The sequence below is a fragment of the Passer domesticus genome, chromosome 22 (genome assembly GCF_036417665.1).
Source record: "Passer domesticus isolate bPasDom1 chromosome 22, bPasDom1.hap1, whole genome shotgun sequence".
Classification (NCBI taxonomy): domain Eukaryota; kingdom Metazoa; phylum Chordata; class Aves; order Passeriformes; family Passeridae; genus Passer; species Passer domesticus.
Window position 1 is genome coordinate 6,540,588 of NC_087495.1, and position 18,774 is coordinate 6,559,361.

The 18,774-nt window shown below is 48.8% G+C and overlaps 1 protein-coding gene across 1 annotated transcript in view; it reads left to right on the forward strand.

Annotated features, from left to right (window-relative positions):
• The window catches only part of ACAP3 (ArfGAP with coiled-coil, ankyrin repeat and PH domains 3), a 50,003-nt gene that overhangs the window by 10,923 nt on the left and 20,306 nt on the right, over positions 1–18,774 (forward strand). The window contains exons 2-4 of the mRNA XM_064397508.1: positions 14,237–14,294; positions 15,205–15,324; positions 16,874–16,927. Of these exons, the coding sequence (XP_064253578.1) occupies positions 14,237–14,294; positions 15,205–15,324; positions 16,874–16,927 (232 nt within the window). The remainder of the gene's footprint in view (positions 1–14,236; positions 14,295–15,204; positions 15,325–16,873; positions 16,928–18,774) is intronic.

Here is an 18,774-nt window from a genome sequence, read left to right on the forward strand (position 1 = left end):
TCTCCCTTCCTTTCCCTTTTTCCCCTTTCCCCACCTTCCCCCATTCCCAGATTTCCAGCCCTGCCCACCTGGCACTCGGGGGGGCCGTGAGTGGCACCAAAGTGACATTTTTCTGTGGAGGGCCCTCCTGCCTTTTATTCCCAGAGCGGAACCCGAGCCAGATTGAGCCGGGGAGTTTGGAAGGAGGCGAAGCTCTTGGTGTGCCACTGACTCATCGGAGCTGGGAGATAAAATGTGGGATGGTGCCACATTTTAAATGTGGGATGGTGCCAGCTCCTGGAGCCTGGAGAACGCCGGGCTGGGTGGGATGGGGTGGGGAGATGTCCCAGCCAGGCTCGTGGGATGGTGCCAGCTCCTGGAGCCTGGAAAATGCCAGCTTGGGTGGGGAGATGTCCCAGGCAGGCTCGTGGGCTTCACCCCAGCTCTGGGGTGGGCACAGGGGTGCACAGAACTCCAGGAGTGGGGTTTGCAGCTCGGTGTGGAGGATGGGAATCCAGGCTGGCTCCTGCTCTGCCCCTGGAGCTGCTGCTGGTTCTCAGCTCAGCCCCAGTTCCCACAAGGCCAGCTTTGTTCTTCACCCCACACAGAGGATGCTTTCATTTCCCTCCAGGGCTCATCCCCGTTTCCTCCTGGTGATTCCCCCTTCCTTCACCCTCAGCTCAGCATCCTCATTCTCATCCCAAATTCCTCAATTGTCTGTGAGCCTGGGAGTGCAGGAAAGCAGCAGGACAGGGCTGCTCATCCTGCACCCAGAGGGGATTCAGGACCTCAGAGGGATGTGACAGAGCTGTCACAGAGGGCACCCAAACCTCGTGAGGCTGGTGACAATCCCCTCCAAAATGTCCTTTCCCAAAGCTGAGACACTGATTGTTCACGTGGGGATGAATTCCAAGCCCCATCAGCACAGCTCTGGTCCCTCAGGAGAAGTGTCAGGGAAGCTGGAGCTTGGAAAATGGAACTGTATGAAAAATACCCAACCCTTGTGAGAAATAAATACAAGTTATTATAATATATCATTATAATGTATAAATATATTATAGAATTCAATATTATATGGTAAATAAGTAAGTTTTGGTGGTGTCTGGGACTCATTCCCCCAGCCATAAACGCTGATCCTTTTGGGATGGGTTTGTTCTGCCTTCACCCCACACAAAGGATTATTTCATTTTCCTCCAGACTCCCATCCCTGTTTCCTCCTGGTGATTCCCCCTTCCCTCAAAAATGTGGCTTTTTCTGGGAATGTAGAGCAGGACAGTGCTGCTCATCCTGCAGAGGGGATTCGGGAGCTCAGAGGGATGGGACAGGAAATCTGGGAATGGGGGAAATGGGGGGAAGGAGAAACAGAAAAGGGAAAAGGGAAAGGAGGGAAGGGGAGAGAGAGCACCCAAAACACGTGAGGCTGGTGAGAATCCCCTCCGAAATGTCCTTTCCCAAAGCTGAGACACTGAGACACTGATTGTTCACGTGGGGATGAATTCCACATTGCCCTGGAAAGTGGGACTGTGCCCAGCCCCTGCCAGGAATAAATCAGAATTAGGGATGAGTAGTTCCAGTTTCATTCATACTCCCCCAGCAGCCCCATAAACTCCCAGCCTTTTGGAAAGGGTTGTGGCACTGGAAAAAAAAATCTCAGTTTTGTGGCACTGGAAAAAAAATGCCAGTTTTGTGGCATTGTAAAAAATCCTGATTTTGTGGCATTGTAAAAAAATGCCAGTTTTGTGGCACTGGAAAAAAAATCCCACTTTTGTGGCACTGGAAAAAAAAAATGCCAGTTTTGTGGCACTGGAAAAAGGCCCAGTTTTGTGGCACTGGAAAATAAAAAAGCCAGTTTTGTGGCACTGGAAAAAGGCCTGGTTTTGTGGCACTGGAAAAAGGCCCAGTTTTGTGGCACTGGAAAAAATCCCAGTTTTGTGGCACTGGAAAATAAAAAAGCCAGTTTTGTGGCACTGGAAAAGGGCCCGGTTTTGTGGCACTGGAAAAAGGCCCAGTTTTGTGGCACTGGAAAAAGGCCCACTTTTGTGGCACTGGAAAATAAAAAAAGCCGGTTTTGTGGCACTGGAAAATAAAAAAGCCAGTTTTGTGGCACTGGAAAATAAAAAAGCCAGTTTTGTGGCACTGGAAAAAGGCCCAGTTTTGTGGCACTGGAAAATAAAAAAGCCAGTTTTGTGGCACTGGAAAATAAAAAAGCCAGTTTTGTGGCACTGGAAAATAAAAAAGCCAGTTTTGTGGCACTGGAAAAAGGCCCAGTTTTGTGGCACTGGAAAATAATAAAGCCAGTTTTGTGGCACTGGAAAAAGGCCCAGTTTTGTGGCACTGGAAAATAATAAAGCCAGTTTTGTGGCACTGGAAAAAGGCCCAGTTTTGTGGCACTGGAAAATAATAAAGCCAGTTTTGTGGCACTGGAAAAAGGCCCGGTTTTGTGGCCCAGCCAAGCCCAGCTGGCGCCTCGGGGAGCGTGCCAGATTGTCCCTGTCACCCGAGTGCCACCCAGCTGGGCAGGGCAGGGCTGGGGCTGGCAGGAAAAGCCTTTTCAGCCCCACACAAAGCCAGCCCAGAGCTCCAGCTCCCATGAAGGAGGAAAAAAAGTGAAAAATAAAAAGGAATAAAGAGCATTTAGTGCTGCAAGAGATCCCTGCTGGGGAAGTCTCAACAAAAGCTGCTGGAGCTGCTCCAGCCCGGGGGGAAACGGTGCCACCAAGGGCACTTGGGGAGAAGACAGAACTGTTTGAGGCAGGTTTTTTTAAAAAATTTAAATCCATTTTGCTGGTCAAAGAAAGCAAACAAGTGTCTGAAGGGGCTGGTGGCACACAGTGGGTCTTTCTGCAGGAAGGAGAAAATGTTCCTGTGTGTGGGGGTGCCACTGTTGTGGCAGCTCTCACTGGGGCTTCCTCAAAGCTCCTGGGAGGTGGAAATGGAAAAATCTAAATTCTCTCCTGCTGAAATCAGCTCTGCAGCCCCTGAAAAAAAAATTTAAAAAAAATATAAATTAATATTTAGGGCAGAAAGGAAGGTGGGGATCCATCCGTGCCCATAGCAAGGATAAATTCCTGCAGGGAGCTGCAAAAAATAAAAAAAGTAGCATTAAAAGAATATTCAGAGCAGAGAGGAAAGTCCAGGGATAAATTCCTGTGTGAGCTCAAGGTGGGAGCTGCAAAAATAAAAATAATAATAAAAAAAACCTTTAAAAGAATATTCAGAGCAGAGAGGAAGGTGGGGATCCATCCAGGGATAAATTCCTGCAGGGAGCTACCAAAAAAAAAAAAAAAACATTAAAAGAATATTCAGAGCAGAGAGGAAAGTCCAGGGATAAATTCCTTCAGGGAGCCCAAGGTGGGAGCTGCAAAAATAAAAAAATAACATTAAAAGAATATTCAGAGTAGAGAGGAAGGTGGGGATCCATCCAGGGATAAATTCCTGTTGTGAGCTCAAGGTGGGAGCTGCAAAAATATAAAAATATTCAGAGTAGAGAGGAAGGTGGGGATCCATCCAGGCTGCAATCCTGCACAATTTCAGTTTGCCCAGAAATCTTCATTCTTCACTCTGAATCCACCACAGGAGGAGGCAGCCAGACCCACCTGCCCTAAAAAAATTCATTTTTTTTACTGAGATTCCCCTTTTCACAACCCCTGACAGACAGCAATAGAAATTCAGAATAGAAATTCAGAATAGAAATTCAGAATAGAAATTCAATTCTGCTTCCCTTTCCTCCCAAAATTTGGGAAGCTGCTGAAGCCCCAGGGGCAAAAGGAGGAAATAATTTGCTGTAATTTCTGTCAGGATTTCCCCTCTGCGTTGCCCTGAGGGGTGGTGAAAATTGAAATTCCTTCATTGCAGCTTTTTACACCCTTTTTACACCTGGAGAAATCCAGATGCTCCTGGAGAGGTTGGGCTGGGAATTGCCAAAGAAAATCTGGGGAAAAAAAACCTGTTCTCATCAGATCCATGACATCAGGAGTGCATCAGGAGGGATTGCATCTCTAAGCCATTAAATCCTGGAGTTAATTGGGGTTGGGAGAAACCTCTGGGGGTCATTAAATCCCAGTGACCTTCCCCAAGGAGCTCCTTGGGGCTGCAGGAGAAAACCACTCAGGCAACCCAAAAACTTGATTAAATCCCAATTCCGAATTCTTCAACGAGAAGGAAAATGGGAGGAGGGAGAAACAGAAATGGGAATTTTGTGTGCATTAAAAAAAAAAAAAAATCCTTATTTTCTCCTGAAAGCTGCCAGTTTTTTTTGCACAGTATTAATGTAAAAAAAAAAAAGTGAACACAGCAAGCAAGAAAAGTCTGAAATCCTTGTCTAAACATCCACCCCCAGCGTCTCAGGAAGGGAGGGAGCTGTGAGGTGACATTTAACAACTTCCAGACAGGGCTCGGGCTTCGTGGGGCTGGGGAGAAACCTCCAGAGTGCTGCTGCCACAGCAGAGACGGAGAAAAGTTCACTTGGGGCTGGTGCACCTGCTGAAAGTGGGGTGAAAATGGGAACAGCAGAACGCAGACACAGGAAATGTGAAGTGCAAACAGGATTTGGGCTTTAAAGAGAGGATTTGGGGCTGGTGGGAGAGGAGCTGGAGGTGATGGAGTTGATGAAAAATTGAAATTTTTGAGGAACCACTGGAATGATGAAGAAAATTTTCATTAGGCTTTAAAAAAACAAACCAGAAGAGGGTAAAATAATGAAGATGGAGATGATTTTGGTGTCACAGCATCCCAGTTTGTGCTGTTCCACCTGGATTTTCCTGCAGGAGCCTCCCCTGCTCACCCAGGCACAGCCTCCACACCTCAGAGCAAACACAGTGGAGGTGGTTTGGGGGTTTTGTTCCTGCTTAAATCTCTGTGAAAAATGGGGGAAAACCACTCCAAACACCAGGAAATATCTGTGAAGTGCAAACAAGATTTGGGCTTTAAAGAGAGGATTTGGGGCTGGTGGGAGTGGAGCTGGAGGTGATGGATTTGATGAGAAATTCAAATTTTTGAGCAACCACTGGAATGATGAAGAAAATTTTCATTAGGCTTTAAAAAAACAAACCAGAAGAGAGTAAAACAATGAAGATGGAGATGGTTTTGGTGTCAGTGTCTGAATTTCTGCTGTTCCACCTGGATTTTCCTGCAGGAGCCTCTCCTGCTCAGCCTCCACATCTCCGTGGTGCCTGCAGCCATCTGTGGAGAGATTTCAGTCAAGATTAGAAATTCTGTTTATTCCATTATCCTGGAGCCAAACCAGGAGAGCCCAGCCACTGCAAACAGCTCTTTGTTCCCATTCCTCCATTAAGAAATTGCTGAAAGGGGGAAAAAAAAGCCTTTATCCTAAAGACAGGGACATTTGAATGATGAGTTAAATCCCCTGCACACTCCTGAGCTCACAAAAGGGGAAATAAATGAATTATTCTTTACAAAACCTGGCATGAACCTCAGGTAGGGTGATAAAACAATTAAATTTTAATTATTTTTTAAGTGACTTAAATACTAGTGGGTTTAAAATTATTTTTACAAGCTGGTTTTTTTCCTGGGTTTCTCCCACTTATTCCAAATTTTGGGGTGAAGCAGCAATTTCCAGAGGGAGGAAATCAGCAGGGAATGGAGATGCCAGGAAAGGGAAGCAGGAGGACACAGAGCTGGTGACTGGAGAATTTCCCATTTTCGGGCTGCTCAGGGTGGTTGAAAGGACAGGTAGCAGAAAATCTCATTCCTGCAGCAGTGCCAGCAGATCAGATCCCTGTGTGTGGAATTAGCATAACTCTTGCTATAAATAGATTTATCTGGGCCACAGCAAAGCTCTGCTGCTTCTGCCCAGAGCCAGCTCCAAACAAAGCAGCTCCTTGCTGCCCAAATTCTCCTCCTGGGGGCTCTGGAGCTCCTCTCCCCGGGGATTTAAAGGAGGTTTTTGGGGATGATCCCACTCAGGGTGCAGGGGTTGCACTGAGCCACTCTCCTTTCTGTGGCAGCCAGGCTCCCAGGAAAAAAAGCTTTGCTAAAAAAGCTCCTTGCCAAAAAAAAAAAAAAAAAACCTTTGCCAAAAAAACTCCTTGCCAAAAAAAGCTTTGCCAAAAAAGCTTCTTGCCAAAAAAAGCTCCTTGTCAAAAATGCTTTGGGTGCCCGGGCACTGCCCTGGGCAGGGAATGTCAGCCCTGGATGGCAGAGCTGGGAAGTGGGAGAAATGGGAGATGAGAGAAATGGGAAATGGGATAATGGAAATGGAAATGGGATAATGGAAATGGGAATGGGATAATGGAAATGGGAAATGGGATAATGGAAATGGGAAATGGGAATGGGATAATGGAAATGGGAATGGGATAATGGGAATGGGATAATGGAAATGGGAAAAAGGACAATGGGAAATTGGATAATGGACAATGGGATAATGGACAATGGGAAATGGGAATGGGATAATGGACAATGGAAATGGGATAATAGATAATGGGATAATGGGAAATGGGAAATTGGATAATGGACAATGGGAAATGGGATAATGGGAAATTGGATAATGGACAGTGGAAATGGGATAATGGACAGTGGGAAATGGAAGTGTGAAATGGAAATGGGATAATGGACAATGGGAAGTTGGATAATGGGAAATGGAAATGAGATCATGGACAGTGGAAACGGAAATGGAATAATGGACAGTGGAAATGGGATAATGGACAATGGGAAATTGGATAATGGGAAATGGAAATGGGATCATGGACAGTGGGAAACGGAAATGGGATCATGGACAGTGGAAACGGGATCATGGACAGTGGAAATGGACAATGGGATCATGGACAGTGGAAATGGGAATGGGCTGATTGGAAGGCAGGCCCAGCCTGGCAGGGGTCAGGGGATGTCTCGGGGCAGGGGAATGGTGGGGCTGCAGCCAAGGGAGCAGAGCCCCAGGGGGTCCCGGGGAGCTGCTGAGCTGGCCCCACAAGGGAGGCACTGTCCCCTGCCCGGGCTGGCCCTGAGCTCCGAGCCAGCCACCGGGGACAGGGACAGGGACAGGACAGGGATGGGACAGGGACAGGGATGGGACAGGGACAGGGATGGGACAGGGACAGGGACAGGGACAGGGACAGGGATGGGACAGGGACAGGGACAGGGATAGGCAGGGGACAGGGATGGGACAGGGACAGGGATAGGCAGGGACAGGGATGGGACAGGGACAGGGACAGGGACAGGGATGGGACAGGGACAGGGACAGGGATGGGACAGGGACAGGGATGGGACAGGGATGGGACAGGGACAGGGACAGAGAAGATTCCCTGTCCCCGAGTTCTGGGAACAGGAGAGGAGTGTTGAGTGTGTGTGCCCCGAGCCAGGGGACATCCAGCACTGCCAGACCCCCAGGGGACACTGCCACAGCCCCAAAGGGACACTGACACTGCCCTAAAGGGACACGCAGCACTGCCACTGCCCCACAGGGACACTGACACTGCTCCACAGGGACACTGACACTGTTCTGCCACTGCCCCAAAGGGACACCTAGGGAGGAAGAGAAAAGAGGAAAGTAAGAGCAAAGGGAGAGGCAGGAGTAAAAAGAAGAGAAAAGGGGAAAAAAAGAGAAAAGGGGGAAAATAAGAGAGAAGGGGGAAAAGAGCAGAAACCTGAGAGGCAGCAGGAAAAGAGGAAAAAGAAGAGAAGAGAGGAAAAAGAAGAGAAAAAGGGGAAAACAGAAAGCCGAGAGGCAGCAGGAAAAGAGGAAAAAGAAAAGAGGAAAAAGAAAAGAGGAAAAAGAAAAGAGAGAAAAGAGTGAAAAGAAGAGAGAAGGGGCAGACAGGAAGCCCAGAGGCAGCGGCGGCGTTGCCAGCAGAGCTCAAATCTAGGTCAGCTCAGGCTGGAGCTGCCTGCTGAGCACGGCAGGGCTGGGCTGAGCCAGCCTGTCCCTGGAGGGGCCCAGAGTGCCACCTGCCACCTGCCAGGGCGGCACGGGGGCACCGGGGGCATGGCACGCACCGGGGGTGAATGGAATGGGAACGGGGGTGAAGGGGAGAAAGGGAATGAGGGTGGGGTAAAGGGGTGAATGGTATGGGGATGGGGGTTAGAGGGTTAAATGGCATGGGGACAGGGGTAAAAAGGTTATATGGCATGGGGACAGGGGTAAAAGGGGATAAATGACATGGGGACAGGGGTAAAAGGGTTAAATGGTATGGGGACAGGGGTAAAAAGGGTTAAATGGCATGGGGACAGGGGTTAAAGGAGATAAATTACACAGGGACAGGGGTAAAAGGAGAGAAAGGGAATGAGGGTGGGGTAAAGGGGATGAATGGTATGGGGATGGGGGTTAAAGGGTTAAATGGCATGGGGACAGGGGTAAAGGGATGAATGGCATGGGGACAGGGATAGAAGGGGATAAATGGCATGGGGACAGGGACAAAAGGGGATAAATGATATAGGGACAGGGGTAAAAGGGGGTAAATGACATGGGGACAGGGGTAAAAGGGGAGAAAGGGAATGAGGGTGGGGTAGAAGAGGATGAATGGCATGGGGACAGGCACAAAAGGGGATAAATGACATGGGGATTGGGTAAAAGTGGATAAATGGCATGGGGACAGGGAGAGAAGGGGATAAATGGCATGGGGATGTGTGTAAAAGGGGATAAATGGAATGAGGATGGGGTAAAAGAGGACAAATGACATGGGGACAGGGACAAAAGGGGATAAATGACATGGGGATGGGGTAAAAGTGGATCAATGGCATGGGGACAGGGATAATAGGGGATCAATGGCATGGGGACAGGATCAAAAGGGGATAAAGGACATGGGGACAGGGGATCCCTTTGGTGAGAGGAGCGAGCAGCAGGATGGGAGTCCCAGATTCCCACACCCGGGTCTCAATTCCCAGTTTCCTTTCCCTAAACTGCCAAAGTTACCCCGAATTCCCACTCCTCACCCACCTGTGGCCGTGCCCTGAGCTCTCCGGGGCCATTCCCGGGAGGAAAAATCCCTGGAATTCCTCAGGGCCTGGCAGGATGGGGCTGCCATGGATACTGTCACCATGGAGCTGTTGTCATGGTGACGCTGCCATGGATGGGAGGGAAGGGAAAGGAAGGGAAAGGAAAGGGAAAAGGAAAGGAAAAGGAAGGGAAAAAGGAAAGGGAAAAGGAAAGGAAAGGGAGGGACTCCCCTCTGAATTCCTGCTGGAAGGATTTTTTTAGGAATTCCTCACTCACTTGGTGTTTATTTCCCCAGAATTCCTGCTGGAAGGATTTTTTAGGAATTCCTCACTCAGTGGAGTTTATTCCCTCTGAATTTATTCTGGAATGGTTTTTTTTAGGAATTCCTCACTCGGTGGGGTTTTATTCCCCTCTGAATTAATTCTGGAAGGGATTTTTTGGGAATTTCTCACTCAGGTGCTACCAGCACAAAGTACCAAAGCTCTGCTCCCTCTGAATTCCTGCTGGAAGGTTTTTTTTTTAGGAATTCCTCACTCAGTGGAGTTTATCCCCCTGAATTCATTCTGGAAAGGGATTTTTTAGGAATTCCTCACTCAGGTGTGTTTTTTCCCCCTGAATTTCTGCTGTAAGTTTTTTGGTTTTTTTTTTAGGAGTTCCTCACTCAGTGGAGTTTATTCCCTCTGAATTCATTCTGGAAGGGATTCTAAACCCATTCCTGGTGGGACTTTGGCCACGTTTCGGGGCATTTTTTGCCATTTCTGAGCCAACACAAATGCCCAGAGCGGGGCTGTGGGGATCTCTGAGGAGCTCAGCCCCGTCTCCTCCGTGGGAAGGGCTTGGGGATGGGGCCAGGGATTGTTTTGCAGAAAGAAAAAGGAAAAAAAGCCTGGCAGGGCTTCAGCAGGAAGGGAGAGCGGCCGGAAAGGCGCGGGGCACGGAGCCAGGGCACGGAGCCAGGGCACGCCTGGGCTGAGCTCTGGCCACACGTTTGGGGAAAGAGTCAGTTCTTGGCCAGCCCTGGGGATAGAGCTTCATTCACATCGTTTTGGGGTGAAAGGATTCAGTTCTTGGCCAGTCCTGGGACTGAGCTCCGTGCACACGGTTTGGGGAAAGAGTCAGTTCTTGGCCAGTCCTGGTCATGGAGCTTGATTCAGATGATTTTGGGGTGAAAGGATTCAGTTCCTGGCTGAGCTGGGGACTGAGCTCCATCCACACGGTTTGGGGTGAAAGGAGTCAGTTCTGGGCTGAGCTGGGGATAAAGCTTTATTTATACTATTTTGGGGTGAAAAGAGTCAGTTCTTGGCCAGCCGTGGACATGGAGCTTCATTCAGATCATTTTGGGGTGAAAAGAGTCAGTTCTTGGCTGAACTGGGGACTGAGCTCCATCCACACGGTTTGGGGGAAAGAGTCAGTTCTTGGCCAGCCCTGGGGATAGAGCTTCATTCACATCGTTTTGGGGTGAAAAGAGTCAGTTCTTGGCCAGCCCTGGAACTGAGCTCCATCCACACGGTTGGGGAAAGAGACAGTTCTTGGCCAGTCCTGGGGATAAAGCTTTATTTATATTATTTTGGGGTGAGAAGAGTCAGTTCTTGGCTGAGCTGGGGACAGAGCTTGGTTTAGATCATTTTGGGGTGAAAAGATTCAGTTGCTGGCCAGTCCTGGGAGAGAACTTCATTCACATCATTTTGGGGTGAAAAAATTCAGTTCTTGGCCAAGTTGGGTTCCTGCAGCTGGGAGAGGCTGAGAGTCCCTGGGGTTTGCTCAGGAGGCACAGATGGGATGGAATGGGATCCATGGGATTCATGGGATGGGATGGAAATGAAAATGGGGATGGGATGGGTGGGGATGAGACAGGAATGGAATGGGAATGGGGATGGGAATGGGGAATGGGAGTGGGGAATGGGGAATGGGAATGGGGATGGGAATGGGAATGGGGAATGGGGAATGGGAATGGGAATGGGGAATGGGAATGGGAATGGGGAATGGGAATGGGAATGGGGAATGGGAATGGGGAATGGGAATGGGAATGGGAATGGGGAATGGGAATGGGAATGGGGAATGGGAATGGGGAATGGGAATGGGAATGGGGAATGGGGATGGGATGGGATCCATGGGATGGGATTTATAGGATGGGATAGGAATAGGTTGGGATGGGGATGGGATCCATGGGATGAGATGGGGATGGGACTGGTGAGGAGCAGCCGTGGATTCCCATCCCAGATCCCTGTGGGATGGTGCTGAGCTGGCGTTTCCTCTTCCCTGAGGAGTCATTCCAGGTCCCCAGGCTGCTTGTGTAACTCTGCCTTCATCTCTGACAGCCGGCAGCAGTGGGAGGATTGAAATTTCAGTTTGGGAGTGGAGCTGGCACAGCCTCAGCTCCTCAGCACTGACAGTGGGATTCCTCAAGGAAAGCAGGAAAAGGACGTTTTAAACCCCAAAAATCCAGTGCTGAGGAATTGTACCAGTGAGCAGGAAAATTATACTTTAAACCACAAAAATCCAGTGCTCTGGAATTGCATCAGTGAGCAGGAAAAATAAATTTTAACCCCCAAAAATCCAGTGTTCTGGAATTGCATCAGTGAGCAGGAAAAATAAATTTTAACCCCCAAAAATTCAGTGTTCTGGAATTGCATCAGTGGGCAGGAAAAATAAATTTTAACCCCCAAAAATCCAGTGTTCTGGAATTGCATCAGTGAGCAGGAAAAATAAATTTTAAACCTCCAAAAATCCAATGCTCTGGAATTGCATCAGTGAGCAGGAAAAGGACATTTTAACCCCCAAAAATCCAGTGTTCTGGAATTGCATCAGTGAGCAGGAAAAATAAATTTTAACCCCCAAAAACCCAGGGCTGGACTTGGGCATGGTGTGCCCTTGCAGGGTGGGAAATCAGGAGTTGATCAGCCCTGAGATGCAGAAAGAAAAATCCCTGAGCATCAGGACCAGGTGTGTGGGAGGATTTGGGATTGAATTTTGGGATCTTTTTGCTTTCCACTTCCATCTTATCTCAGAGTTCCTCTCCCCAAGAGCTTCCTTGGGATATAAAAGTACCTGAAAATGACAAATAAATGTCATTTTCTTTGCTTCCTGGATCTCCTTTACAGCCAGATAAATCCCTGGGATCTCTGCCCTTGCATTCAAACCCTTTGGAACCTTTTCCATCAGGCCCATACCCCAAATAAAATCTCCAATTTTTTGCCCCTCTTATTCCCCAGCCCCAAAAACATCTCCCTCCTCCAGAGAGCCCAAATTTATCCATGGGCTGGGATAAAAATGCGCAGCAAATTACAGATGAATAAATTACAGAATAGATGAATAAAGATGAACACAGATGAATAAATGACAGAATTATATTCAATTACAGACAGGAAATCTGCTGCCTTGATTGCAGATTCCACAATGGCTGCTCCTGCTTCCCTGGAAAGAAAATGACTCCCAGGAAATCCAGCTCTTCCCTCTTTTCCAGCTGCTTTTCGTGCCCAGCTATCAGCAGCACGAGGAAACCGAGTGGAAAAATTCAATGTGGCAGCACAATGCATGAAGGCACACGAGCCCCAAACCAAAAATAGCAGGGAGAGGGGAAAAAAAAACCTGAAAAGAGCCTTTTTAATGATTCCTTTTCTTTCCAAAAGCTTTGCCCCCGGGCACAGCCACGCTGCTGTTTGTGTGTGGGAGGCAGAGCAGAGTGGGAGAGCTGCTAGTTCTTTATTTTATGTTTCTTTAGTTTGTTATTCCATGGAAAAACTCCTTTCTTCTTGTTGTTTTTTGGCTGTGTTTTCTGTGTTTGCCAAGGGCTGGTGGTGGCCAGAGCCCTGGGCACTGAGCTCCAGCCTGGATTTCATTTTCCAGGGGTTTGAAGGGGAATTTAGGGCTCTGCTGGGATGCTGGAGGGAAAAAAGGGACAACCCAGCAGTTTTTTTAGGAGATTATTCCTGGGATGAAGAAACGCAGAGCCTCAGACTCAAATCCTGATGGTTCCTGCAGGAATTTTGAGGATTGAGAGTGTCCTGTCCTTTTCCTGAGAGCAGGACCAGTTCATGTCCCTCCAAACCCCATCCCTGCAGCTCAGGGCTGGGATATTTCCAACTTTGGGTGGAATATTTAATGAACCAGCTTTTAAATCCTGATCCCACAAACCTGAAAGTTCCCTGAATAAAATTAGGATTCCAAACCCTTGGTGCCTGATGGTTCATGTCCCTCTAAATCCTGTCCCTGCAGCTCAGGACTGGGATTTTTCCAACTTTGGGTGGAATATTTAATGAACCAGCTTTTAAAATCTTGATCCCACAAACCTAAGAAGTTCCCTGAATAAAATTAGGAATTCAAACTCTTTGTGCCTGATGGTTCCTGCAGGAATTTTGAGGATTGAGAGTGTCCTGTCCTTTTCCTGACAGCAGGACCAGTTCATGTCCCTCCAAACCCCATCCCTGCAGCTCAGGGCTGGGATTTTTCCATCTTTGGCTGGAATATTTCAGGAACCAACTTTTAAAATCTTGATCCCACAAACCTAAGGAGCTCACTGACTAAAATGAGGATTCCAAACCCCTGGTGGTGAGAGGTTTGACCACATTCCCAGGTGTGTGGTTAAATAAATCATCCTCCCAGTGCTGTGCCAGGGAGCACCCTCAGGTCTGCAGGGTTTGCTGCTCTCTGCCCTCCCAAAAATCATTCCAGGACCACATTCCTGAGGCTGGGAACGCCTCCTGCAAGAGGCTGATGTCATTTTTGCCTCAAGAGAGGTGTGGGAATCCCTAAAATCAGGGTTTTGACAGGGAGGCCTGGTGACCTTTGCAGCTGGGCTGGGACAGCTCTGGCTGTCACATCTGCCTGCTGACGGGGAAAGGAAGCAGATCCCAAAATCCTGGAGTGGATTTTTTCCTATCCAAGCAAAGCCTCACATGTGTGGAGGAGCTTTTTGGTGTTCAGAGGCCAAAGAGCTGCTCTGTGTGGGTTTGAGTGAGGTTTTAAGGTCATAATTCAGCACTTCAGACAGCCTGGCAATGGGGTTTGGTGATGCTGGAAAAAGGAATTTGTGCCTGGTGGGGCTGGATGGAACATTGGTTATCCCTGTGTCAATTAGCACTGCTGTTAATTAACAGAAAAATGCCACTAAATGAATTTTCTGGGGGTGTCTTCCCAGCCCACCTGAATTTCTCTGTGGTGGAGTCATCTCTATGTCTTTTCCCAGCCCTGGAATCCATTCCTGAGGGATTCAGCGCCGAGGTTTTGACCTCCAAGAGGGAATAACGAGTCCCTCAGCCCCTCTGATCCTCACTCACCCCTTCCTGGCCTCCTACCCAATCATCACAAGCCACCAATTAACGATTCCTTGCTGCTAATTAACGATTCCTCCTTGCTGTTCCGTTGCAGGGCAACCATCGATGAGGTGGAGACAGATGTGGTGGAGATCGAGGCCAAGCTCGACAAGGTGAGGGCAGATTGTGGTCTGAGGGGGAGTGATGGAGCCCCTGCTCAGAAATGGGGAACCTCCAAGTGTCCCCTAAAATCTGAGCCCATTTCCAGCTCTTAAATTCATGTTCACCCCAGGCTTGTCCCCAGGCCTCAGGCCTGGCAGGGGTGGTGGAGATCAAGGCCAAGCTTGACAAGATGAGGGCAGATTGTGGCCTGAGGGGGACTGGTCCCTATTTCTGGTCCCTGCTCAGGAATGGGGTCCCTCCAAGTGTCCCCTAAAACCTGAGCCAGTTTCCAGGTGTTAAATTCATGTTTAGCACCCCAGGCTTGTCCGCAGGCCTGGGGCCTGGCAGGTGTGGTGGAGATCGAGGCCAAGCTTGACAAGATGAGGGCAGATTGTGGCCTGAGGGGGACTGGTCCCTATTTCTGGTCCCTGCTCAGGAATGGGGTCCCTCCAAGTGTCCCCTAAAATCTGAGCTTGTTTCCAGCTCCTAAATTCATGCTTAGGCTTGTCCCCAGGGTTCCTCTGAGCTGGGACAGGAGCTCCAGTCAGGCTGTCCCTTCCTGGGCTGGAATTTTACCCCTGTCCTGTCCCAGGGTGGGATTTTACCCCTGACCTGGGCTGGGATTTTCCCCGTGTCCTAACCTGGGCTGGGATTTCATCCCTGTCCTTTCCTGGGCTCAGATTTTATCCCTGTCCCAGGGTGGGATTTTATCCCTGTCCCAGGGTGGGATTTTATCCCTGTCCTTTTCTGGGCTGGGATTTTATCCCTGTCCTTTCCTGGGTGGGATTTTACCCAGGGTGTGGGACAAAGCCAGGCTGGTCCAAACCCGGTGCTGAACCCACATCCATGTCCCTGTGTCCTTGTGTCCATGTCCCCATGTGTGTCCCCATGCGTGTCCCCCTGTCCCGTGTGTGTCCCCAGCTGGTGAAGCTGTGCAGTGGCATGCTGGAGGCAGGCAAGGTGTACATCACCACCAACAAACACTTCGTCAGCGGCGTGCGGGACCTGTCCCAGCAGTGCAGGAAGGACGAGATGATCTCGGTGAGCTGGGGGCTGGGGCTGCTCAAAATCCTGCTCAGGGGGGCTGGGGGTGCTCAAAATCCTGCTCAGGGGGGCTTGGGGTGCTCAGAATCCTGCTCAGGGGGGGCTTGGGGTGCTCAGAATCCTGCTCATGAGGGCTGGGGATGCTCAGAATCCTGCTCAGGGGGGGCTTGGGGTGCTCAAAATCCTGCTCAGGGGGGTGAGGCTGCTCAAAATCCTGCTCAGGGGGGCTGGGGCTGCTCAGAATCCTGCTCATGAGGGCTGGGGGTGCTCAAAATCCTGCTCAGGGGGGCTGGGGGTGCTCAGAATCCTGCTCATGGGGGCTGGGGCTGCTCAGAATCCTGCTCATGGGGGCTGGGGGTGCTCAAAATCCTGCTCAGGGGGGGCTTGGGGTGCTCAAAATCCTGCTCAGGGGGGTGAGGCTGCTCAAAATCCTGCTTAGGGGGGCTGGGGCTGCTCAGAATCCTGCCCAGGGGGGCTGGGGGTGCTCCTGGGCCTGGGGGTGCTCAAAATCCTGCTCATGGGGGCTGGGGCTGCTCAAAATCCTGCTCAGGGGGGCTGGGGATGCTCAAAATCCTGCTCAGGGGGCTGGGGCTGCTCAAAATCCTGCTCAGGGGGCTGGGGGTGCTCAAAATCCTGCTCAGGGGGGTGAGGCTGCTCAAAATCCTGCTCAGGGGGGCTGGGAGTGCTCAGGGGGGCTGGGGGTGCTCAGAATCCTGCTCAGGGGGGCTGGGGATGCTCAAAATCCTGCTCAGGAGGGATGGGGGTGCTGAAAATCCTGCTCAGGGGGGCTGGGGGTGCTCAGGGGGGCATGGGGGCTGCTCAGGTCCCTGCTGCTGGGAATGGATCACAAATCCAAGCCACTCACGCTGCTTAAGCAGCCACTGAAAATGAGATTTGGTGGGAAGTCAGATCAAGATCCATTTAAAATGAGATTTGGAGGGAAATCAGAGCGAGATCCATTTAAAATGAGATTTGTGTTTGGAGGGATGCAGAGAATTTGATAACACCAGGCTGGAAGGTCAGTGTAGATCCATTTAAAAGGAGATTTGGAGGGAGGTCAGGGTGAGATCCATTTAAAATGAGATTTGGAGAGAGGTCAGGATGAGATCCATTTAAAAGGAGATTTGTTGAGAGGTCACAATGAGATCCACTCAAAATGAGATTTGCTGGGAGGTCAGGGTGAGATCCATTTAAAATGAGATTTGGAGGGAAATCAAAGTGAGATCCACTAAAAAATGAGATTTGGAGGGTGGGATGCAGGCTCAGCAGGCAGTGCTGGAGGCTGTGCAATGTAGGTCAGGGAGCAGCAGGGATCTGGGAGCTGAGCAGCCCACCAGGCTTATTTTATTTTCTATTTTATTTTCTATTTTATTTTCTATTTTATTTTCTATTTTATTTTATATTTTATTTTATTTTTTATTTTATTTTTTATTTTATTTTTTATTTTATTTTTTATTTTATTTTTTATTTTATTTTTTATTGTATTTTCTTTCATTTTTATTGTATTGTATTTTATTGGGTTTTTTTGTTTGTTTTTTTTTTCCAGGAGTGCCTGGATAAATTTGGGGACAGCCTGCAGGAAATGATCAATTATCACATGGTAAGGAGCTGCTTCCTGCTGTCCCCTTGGGTGCTGCTGGCACTGCTGGTGTCCCCTGTGCTTTTCACAAAGAGAGGTCCTGCAAGGGTGAGAAAAAAGGCAGAGAATTCACCAAAATCTTGCACTCCAGAATTTTTTTTTTCTTCCTTTTGAGCAGCAGAGGAAGGACACAGAGCCCTGAGGAGGATTTGGGCTGGTAACAAATATTTTTGGGATAGATTTGGGAGCCTGGCATCCAAAATTAATGACATTAGGGGTCAGCCCTGCTGTGAGCTGCAGGATTTTAACACCCAGGCTTTGATAATCCTGCCCTGAGAATTAAATCCACACAAACAGAGCCCCAGAAGGTCAAATCTGCCCTTTGTGCACCCCAAAAAAAGGCAGTGCCAGCCCCTGGGTGCTCCAGAGCTGCACTTTGGGGTTGGGCTGGCATGGGAAGCTGCAGCAGAGGTGATTTTGGCTGGTAAAAAACCTTTTTGGGGCAGATTCTGGCATCCAGAATTAGTGACCTCAGGTGATGGTGTGGAGGGATCAGACTTGGAGCCCAGCCCTGCTCTGTGCTGATGGATTTTAACACCCAGGACTGCTCTGAGAATTAAATCCCCACAAACAAAACCCTAGGAGGTCAAATCTGCCCTTTTTGCACCCCAAAAAAAGGCAGTGCCTGCCCCTGGGTGCTCCAGAGCTGCACTTTGGGGTCGGGCTGGGAGGAGAGGCTGCAGCAAAAATTATTTGGCTGGTAAAAAACCTTTTTGGGATAGATTTGGGAGCCTGGCATACAAAATTAATGACATCAAGAGTCAGCCCTGCTGTGAGCTGCAGGATTTTAACACCCAGGACTGTCCTGACAATTAAATCCACACAAACAGAGCCCCAGGAGGTCAAATCTGCCCTTTGTGCACCCCAAAAAAAGGCAGTGCCAGCCCCTGGGTGCTCCAGAGCTGCCCTTTGGGGTCGGGCTGGGAGGAGAGGCTGCAGCAGAGGTGATTTGAAGTGCAGGAGCTGCACGGGTGCCTCTGCCTGACCCCCTTGGGGCCAGCAGGGCCCTGTCAGAGCCCATCAGGCTCTGAAATGCAACCAGAGCGCTGCAGCTGCAGGAGAAGCTGCAGCAAGTCCCTTCTGGCATCTCGTGGTGGAGAGGTTTTTACAGGAAAAAATCCTCAGGGGATTCCCAGGATTCATCTGAGCTCTGCACATGCAGGGCTGTGGGGCTGGGAGTGGATAAATCAGTGGATAAATCGGTGTTTTTGGGGAAAAGCAGGGAAAATCCCGATTTTCTTCCATAAAATCTTCCTGCCACTGCACCTTCTGCTGTTTCATGAGACAGGTGGAGAGGGTTTTCCCAGGAAAAATCCTCAGGGGATTCTCAGGATTCATCTGAGCTCTGCACATGCAGGGCTGTGGGGCTGGGAGTGGATAAATGAGTGGGAATGAAGATTATTTATTCACTTTGGGAGTGGATAAATCAGTGGAAGATCAGTGTTTTTGAGAAAATCCTGATTTTCTTTCACAAAACTTTCATTTTTGAAGTTCTGAGGAGCTCCCCCTCCATCCCAGGGATCCCATCCTTGGAAAAAGCTTCCAAATTTAGATGCCAGAAGAACATAAATATAACATAAATACATATATAAATAAATGTGACATAAATACAAATATAAATAAAATATAAACCTAAATACAAACACAAATAATTATAAATATAGTTATAAATATAATTATAAATGTAAGTATAAATAGAAATACAAATATAAATTAAATATAAACATAAATACAAACACAAATAATTTATAAATATAAATATAGATATAAATATAGATATAGATATAAATATAAATATAAATATAAAT